The 7,895-nt window shown below is 65.9% G+C and overlaps 1 protein-coding gene across 1 annotated transcript; it reads left to right on the top strand.

Annotated features, from left to right (window-relative positions):
* Positions 1 to 133: 133 nt before the first annotated feature.
* Positions 134 to 7,564, top strand: RAP1GAP (RAP1 GTPase activating protein). Its single transcript, XM_032448709.1, has 21 exons — positions 134 to 933; positions 1,633 to 1,705; positions 1,811 to 1,857; positions 1,940 to 1,978; positions 2,058 to 2,243; positions 2,607 to 2,701; positions 2,779 to 2,857; positions 2,938 to 2,991; positions 3,087 to 3,170; positions 3,242 to 3,342; positions 3,435 to 3,564; positions 3,812 to 4,039; positions 4,111 to 4,197; positions 4,875 to 5,009; positions 5,482 to 5,550; positions 5,632 to 5,738; positions 5,807 to 5,881; positions 6,538 to 6,649; positions 6,741 to 6,828; positions 6,895 to 6,950; positions 7,041 to 7,564. Exons 1-21 carry the CDS (start codon positions 610 to 612, stop codon positions 7,047 to 7,049), a joined length of 2,178 nt encoding a protein of 725 aa, XP_032304600.1. The 5' UTR covers positions 134 to 609; the 3' UTR covers positions 7,050 to 7,564.
* The last annotated feature ends 331 nt before the right edge of the window (positions 7,565 to 7,895 follow it).

Below are 7,895 nucleotides of genomic sequence, written 5' to 3' on the forward strand. Positions count from 1 at the left end.
CTGGCACCTGGTGGCCAGCAGTCTGAGCCAGCCCTTCCATGAGCCGCTACCTCCCTCCTGCAGCCCCAGCCCTGGCTCTGGGGGATGCAGAGGGGTCGTGGGGGACAACCATGGCATGGGGATGGGTGGGTGGGTGGATGGATGGACTCCGGGGAGGGGAGGTCAGATGGACTGAATGGACATCAGCGTTGGGAAGTTGAATGGGTTAAGGGACAGACAGGTGAACTCGGCTCCAGGGATGGATGGACTCATTTTGGACACCAGGGGTGAAGGAACAGATGACTGGGTAGAAGTATGGACTTGCCAATGGTTTCATTCTGGGCATCAGGGATGGGAGGAAGGATGGATGGGCAGACAGACAGATGGACTCTGGACACCAGGGTTGGGAGGATGGATGGATGGATGGATGGATGGATGGATGGATGGATGGATGGATGGATGGATGGATGGATGGATGGATGGATGGGCGGGCAGACAAATGGACTCACTCTGTCCTCAGGGATGGGGGGACGGATGTGAGAGCACTGCGGGTACCGATGGTGGGAGGACGGGGGCAGCTCGGCTGCTCGGTGGTGGAAGCACAGAGCAGCTCCGTACACGGACGGATGGATGGAGGGAACGTTGAGCGCCCGGACGGAGAGGATGGAGCCGCCGGGTGCCGCTTCACCGCCCATCCGCGCTCCCCCCGCGAGTCTACGCGGCCGCTGCAGGTTACGGAGGCGTTTGCTCCGCTCCTGGGGCCGGGATGGCGGTGCCCGGTGCCGGTGCCGGTTCCGGTGCCATTCCCGGTGCCTGCCACCCCCGTGCGAGCCGCCCCGCCCCGTGCACGTGACGCGGCGCGGCGGCTGCGAGCGGTGGGGCGCCGCGCCGCTGCGCTCCGGTACCGGTACCGACCCGGCCCCGCGCCGCTCCGCTCCGCTCCCGCCGCCCCCGGTAAGCGCTGCGCAACCACCCCGGGGCTGCCCCCACCGCCGGTGTCACCGGGGCCGCGCAGCAGCGTGGAGGGCCGGGCCGGGCCCGTGACCTTCAGCCGCTGCCGGTACCGGGAGGAGGGGGGGGGGGAATCTGGGCGTGAGGGGCTTCAGCCCCTGTGTGTCCCCAAATCTCCCTAGTATGTATGTATGTACGTATGTACGTATGTACCCTACAAATCGCCTCCCCCTTTTCAGCCCCAAACCTGCTCCCTCTCCCTCCCTCCCCCCCCCCCATCCCGACCCCATGTTCTGCCCTCCCCATCCGTATCCCTGCAATCCGCTCTCCTTGTTACCCCCAGCCCCAGCCCGGCCCCATATTTGGGTGTCACCCCCCTCCCACTTCCAGAAGGCCCCATGGGCAGGTGTGTGTGTGTGTGTGTGTGTGTTGGGGGGGGTTGCACCTCTCGGGCTTTGCTCGGGGCGGGGGTCGCTCTTTTTGCACGGGGCGGTTGGGACGCGCTGCGATGCGCGTGGGGTCCCCGCCGCTGTCCGTGGTGCTGCCCCGCTCCGCTCCCTCCTGCCCGCAGAGGGCGCCCCGCGGGGTTCCGGTGGGGAGGGGGAGAGACGACGCTGTTGGGGAGGGGGCGGTGATGGTTGAGGGTCCCACCACAGCCGGACACCGCCAGGGAGCAGCTCCCAACAGCCCCGTCTCCCCCAGGCAGCGCCACGATGCAGCCCTCCTGCCCGCCCTCGGCCAGCTAGCTGCGTCCCGCAGGCACCGCCACCCCCAGGTGAGTTGTCCCGATCCCATGGGTGACTTCCCGGCACCGGGATGGATCACGCAGCCCCCGGTGCCCCCCTTTGCCTGCGGGGAGCCCCATGGCCATGTCCGGCAGGCAGCAGCATGGCCCAGCAGCACCGCGCCGCTCCCCCCCCACTCAAGGTATGTGTCAAAGAGGGAGGGATCAGACAGCACCCATGGGTGCCAGCAGAGCCTCACCTCCCCCCCCCCCATTGCCTTGCAGACAGAGGAGGACTACATCCCATACCCCAGCGTGCATGAGGTAACGTAGCCACGCTCCCCAGTTTGGTGGGGTTGGGTGGGTCGGGGCCAAGGAGCACCCAGCTCAGCTGTGGGTGCAGGTGCTGGGCCGGGAGGGGCCGTTCCCCCTCATCCTGCTGCCGCAATTTGGGGGCTACTGGATCGAGGGCACCAACCACCAGCTGAGCGGGGCCCCTGAGTCCCCCCCGAACCTGGCACCTGGCACCCGTGTACGGCTGGAGGGCAACCACATGGCCAAGATCTACCGCAAGCACTTCTTGGGCAAGGTGAGCACTGGGGAGCGTGGTTCCCATCGTTGTGCATGGGTGCAGGCGTCCTGTGAGCGTGGGTGCACGTGGGAATGGACACTGATGGACATGGGGAGGCCAATGGGTGCTTGTGGATGAGGTTCTTCATGCAGATGGGTGCATGTGGTGATGGAGACCCTGTCCCAGCAGGGCTGGGTGGTCATGTGTATGGGGAACCAGTGAGGATGTGTGCCCATGGGCCCACAGGCATGTGCTCATAGGCCTATACTGGAGATCATGGTGAGACAGGTAGCCACATTGCGCGCGTGCCTGTGGGTGTGAGTGTCCACTGTGAATGCCCCATGTGTGAGCACCCATGGGTGCCACCCTGACTGCTGGCAGGAGCACTTCAACTACTACTCCCTGGACCCCGCACTGGGCCACCTTGTCTTCTCCCTCAAGTACGATGAGCAGGAGCACCTCCACCTGCTGCTGCGGTGAGCAGGGCAGGGGGCACCTATGGGTGCTGGTTGAGTGTGGGAATGACACCTTCATTCCTCCCCTCACCTCGCAGCACCCGTGCCCGCACCCTGCATGACGTGGTGCCCATCTCCTGCCTGGCTGAGTTCCCCAATGTGGTGCAGATGGCCAAGGTTGGTAACCCCCACCCACCAGCAGCATGTGTAGGTGCCCCCCCTGCACCCACTCCTCAGCACCCTGCCTCCCCTCACAGCTGGTGTGTGAGGACATCAACGTGGACCGCTTCTACCCTGTGCTCTATCCCAAGGTGAGCGCAGTGCCAGGGGGGCAGCACTCACCTCAACCCCAACCTTAAATCCATCCCTACCTCTATCCCTAACCCACCACCCCACACTCCCCCAGGCCTCCCGCCTCATCCTCGCTTTTGACGAGCACGTGCTCAGCAACCACTTCAAATTTGGTGTCATCTACCAGAAGTTCAGGCAGGTACTGGGGTGTGGGGCCAGGGTGGGGATCTGGGGAGGGGGTCCGGGGGGCACCCACTGCTGTCCCCACAGACCTCAGAGGAAGAGCTCTTTGGCACCACGGAGGAGAGCCCTGCGTTCACCGAGTTCCTCGACATCCTGGGGCAGCGGGTGCAGCTCCGGGACTTCAAGGGGTGCGTGTGGGGGGGTGCAGGATGGGGGCATCCCACAGGGTTCCCCCCCCTTTCCTTTCCCCCACATTTCCTCTCCCCTTCATTCCACGCAGCTTTCGGGGAGGGCTGGATGTGACACATGGGCAGACAGGCAGCGAGTCGGTGTACTGCCACTTCCGGGACAGGGAGATCATGTTCCATGTCTCCACCAAGCTGCCCTACACGGAAGGGGACATGCAGCAGGTGGGGGGTAACGGGGGTCATGGGGTCATTGCTGCGGTTGTGAGGGCTAGGGGGGGCCGTTTTGGGGTGTATGGGGATGCCAGCAGGGCACAGGGGTTCCTGGGGTGGAACTGGGTGCTGGAGGGGATATAGGAGCTGCCAGTGCTCCCTGGGTATTAATGGAGCATTAGTGACCACAATGGGGCAACCCCAGGGCCTGGGGGTCGGCAGGACCCAACCTCATCCCTGTGTCCCCGCATCCCCACAGCTGCAGCGAAAGCGCCACATCGGCAACGACATCGTGGCCGTCGTCTTCCAGGACGAGAACACCCCCTTCGTGCCCGACATGATCGCCTCCAACTTCCTGCACGCCTTCGTGGTGGTGCAGTTGGAGCCGGGCGGCCCCCAGGGGCCCCTCTACAAAGTGTCGGTCACTGCCCGCGATGACGTCCCCTTCTTCGGGCCGCCACTGCCCGACCCCGCCGTCTTCAGGAAGGTGAGCGCCCGTGGCTGCTGCCTGCAGCAGAGCCACATTGGCACCCACCCAGTGCCGCCGCCGCCCCGCAGGGTCCTGAGTTCCAGGAGTTTCTGCTGACGAAGCTCATCAACGCCGAGTACGCGTGCTACAAGGCTGAGAAGTTCGCGAAGCTGGAGGTGCGCGATGCAGGGCTGGCAGTGCTGGGTGGGCAGTGCTGGGCTAGCAGTGCTGGGTTAGCAGTGCTGGGTTGGCAGTGCTGGGTTAGCAGTGCTGGGTTGGCAGTGCTGGGCTGGCAGTGCTGGGCTGGCAGTGCTGGGTTGGCAGTGCTGGGCTGGCAGTGCTGGGTTGGCAGTGCTGGGTTGGCAGTGCTGGGCTGGCAGTGCTGGGTTGGCAGTGCTGGGTTAGCAGTGCTGGGTTTGGCAGTGCTGGGTTGGGCAGTGCTGGGCTGGCAAGTGCCTGGTTGGCAGTGCTGGGTATCGCAGTGTTGGGTTGGCATGCTGGGGTTGCAATGCTGGGAGCTGCAATGCTGGGGTCTGCAATGCTGGGGTTGCAATGCGGTTGGCAAGTGCTGCGGCTTAGCACTGGCTGGGCTGGCAGTGCAGGGCCTGGCAAGTGCTGGGTTAGCAGTTGCTGGGTTCAGCAGATGCTGGGTTGCAGTGCATGGGTGATTGGCAGTGCTTGGCTTGGCAGTGGCCGGGCTGGCAGTGTCTGGGTTTGGCAGTTGCTGCGGTTGGCAGTGCGGTTAGCAGTGCTGGGTTGGCAGTGCTGGGTTGGCAGTGCTGGGCTGGCAGTGCAGGGCTGGCAGTGCTGTGCACTCAGTGCAGCCCCGCTCAGTGCATTTCGTGCCGTGCAGGAGCGGACGCGTGCGGCGCTGCTGGAGACGCTGCACGAGGAGCTGCAGGGCCGCAGCCAGGCCATGCTGGGGATGGGCCCCGACGAGGAGCGCCCGGACAACGGCTCCGCTCCGGGCTTCTTCGAGTCGTTCAAGGTGGGCCGGGGGCTGCTGGGGGCGGGGCCTGACGGAAGGGGCGGGGTCACAAGGAAGAGCCCCGCCCCATCCCGGGCCACGCCCCCTGTCACTCAAGGCCGCGCCCCCCGAGCGCGGAGCCCCGCAGCTCCACGTGCTACGCCACGCCCCCCCCCAGCCCCACCCACCGCGATAAGCCCCGCCCCTCGCTCAGCTCTGCTCTCCCATTGGCCCCGCCCCCGATAAGTCCCGCCCCGTGCCGAAGCCCCGCCCACCTCTCCTGACCCCGCCCCTTGTCGAGGCCCCGCCCCCCGCCCCCGTTCTGTCCAATCCGCTCCGTCCCTCACTCCGCGCCCTCCCAGACTCCGCCCCCTCCGGCCCCGCCCCCAGACGCTCCCCCTGGCCCCGCCCCTCCGGCACGATCCCCGTCTCCCCATTGGTCCCCGCTCCCAAGCCCCGCCCCCCGGCCCCGCCCCTGACACGTGCCCCGCAGTCGCTGCTGGTTCCCGGGAGCCGCCGTGGCCGCCGCGGCAGCGCCATCGGTCTGGGCTCCGTGGAAGAGGTGCGTGGCGGAGCGACGTGACGGGCCCCCCCCGCCCGTCCCCCCCACCTCCCTCCTCTGATCGCCTCCCCCCGCCCGCAGGCGCTGCTGGTCCCCGGGAAGAGCCCGTCCCGGCGGCGGCCCGGCCCGCTCGGCTCGCGCCGCTCCAGCGCCATCGGCATCGAGAGCATCCAGGAGGCGCCGGGCAGGTGGGGGCGGGGGGCGGGGGGACGCGGGGTGGGTCGGACCCCCCCATCACCGCCCAACGGCCCCGCAGGGACGGAACCGCCACGGGAAACGACGGCAACTCCTCCGCTCACAGCTCACCCGAGAGCAGGAGGAACCACGACAGGTCCGGCACCGGGACACGGACACGTGGGGACACACGGACACTGGGATGAGGACATGGGGACATGGGGACGGGAGACACGGGAACACGGGGCCGTGGGATAACTGGGATATGGGGACACAGCGCTGGGGGATACGGGAACACAGAGGCACCGGGATGTAGCGAGACTCTGGATGGTGGCAGTGGAATGGGGACAGGGCAGCAGTGCCCAGCAGGGATGGGGGCGGTGTGACACTGTCACCCAGTGGCACAGGAACTGGGCAGCGTGGGGACAGGGTGGTACAATAACACAGCGATGGGGACAAGGCAGCGTGAGGACAGAGTGACACCGGGACAGGATGGCACCTGGTGGCACAGGAATGGAGTGTTGTGGGGATGCAGCAGCACAGGGATGTGATTGCTGGTGGGTGCAGTGGGGCGGGGACAGCACGGCACTGGGTGACACAGGGACGAGTCAGACAAGTTGGTAGAGGTGGGATGGGGCGGCACAGGAACAGGGTCTCACCAGGGTGGGGTGGCACCAGGATGGAGTGGTGCTGGCACAGGGTCCCATTGGCAGCCAACGGCACAAGGACGAGGCAGTGAGGGGGTGGATTGACACGGGGGTGGGACGCATCCAGGGGTCCGGGGGGGCACGGGGCCAGCTCTGTCCCTCACAGGGCGGAGAGGCCGGAACCTCTGCAGGACTTCTCCCGCTCGTCCTCCAGTGCCAGCAGCTTCGGCAGCGTGGCCGAGGAGCCAGAGGAGAACCCCGTGAGCGAACCGGGCAGGGTATGGGGGTATGGGGGCAGGGAGCTGAGGCCGGGGGGAGAATGTGGGTTTTGGGGATGCTGCACCACGTCACCCTGCCCTGTGCCCACAGGACGGCCGCTCGCCCTCAGGGACCCCCCGGCAGCGTGACACCTCTGCTGACCCCCCCTGGCCAGAGGAGCCCCCCGGCACCCCCCCAGGTACCTGTTCCTGTGGCATTGGGGTGCTGGCATCACCCATGGGTGCTCATGCTCCCCCCTAAACAGGCAGTGCTCGCCACCCTGAGATCAAAATCCAGCTGGAGCGCTCCCCCCCAACCCCGGTGAGGCTGAGATCCACCCCCCAACCCCGTGACCTCCCGGTGCCTCCAGCACAGGCACAGCCCTTATTCTATATTCTATTCTATATACAGGGCTTGTAGCTGACCCCCAAACCCCGGGGTGGCACCACTGGAGGAGGGTCCCTGCTGTGCCCCCCTGCAGTGCCCCCCACCGCTCACATCCAGGAGCCGAAGCCATCATCCCCACTGTGGGATTGGGGCCCCCCGTGGGGTCACCCCCCCGATTCCAGACAATCTCCTTCACCCCAATGCCCCCTCTGGGGAGGAGGGGGGGGGATGGGCACAGGAACACACACAGCGCAACCCCCCTCCAACCCCAAAAGCAGAGTGGGGCCAGACCCGGTGTGCCCCCTCCAAAAAAAAGAGAAGAGAAAATCCCACTATGTGGGGGCTCAAAACTCAGCAGGGGACACGTTACTGCCTCCCCCCCCCACACACACACACTCCCCCCTGCCCTTCTCCCCCATTTTATTTAGGGATAACAGCTCCAGATTGGAGGAGGGGGGGGTTGGTGCTGTGGGAGTTTTTTCAGCACCCCACCAGGTTGTGGTTGTGTTTCCCATATCGATGTACAAATAAAAGTCTATTTATCGCTATAGCTGATGCTGGGGGGCAGGGGAGGAGGGGGATTCTCCACTCTCTGGGGGCTGTGGTGGGGCCCAGGGCTGCAGGAGGATGGAGATTTTGGAGCCGGGTGCCCACGTTTGGGTTTCTCTTTCCCCTCCTTTTCCCCTCTCTGAGCCTTTTTGTTCCAAATCCCCCATTCCCTCCGCAGGGTTATTTTAGGATTTTTGGTCTATCCCCCCCCACCGGACCCCCCCCGACCCCAAACCCTGCAGCGGTCGCACCACTCAGCGCTTCCCTCTGACCCCAAACCACACACAGACCCCAAATTTAGCACAGCGCCGCCCGTTCTGGGAAAGCCCA

This window comes from Coturnix japonica, chromosome 21 (assembly GCF_001577835.2).
Source record: "Coturnix japonica isolate 7356 chromosome 21, Coturnix japonica 2.1, whole genome shotgun sequence".
In the NCBI taxonomy this organism is placed as follows: Eukaryota; Metazoa; Chordata; class Aves; order Galliformes; family Phasianidae; genus Coturnix; species Coturnix japonica.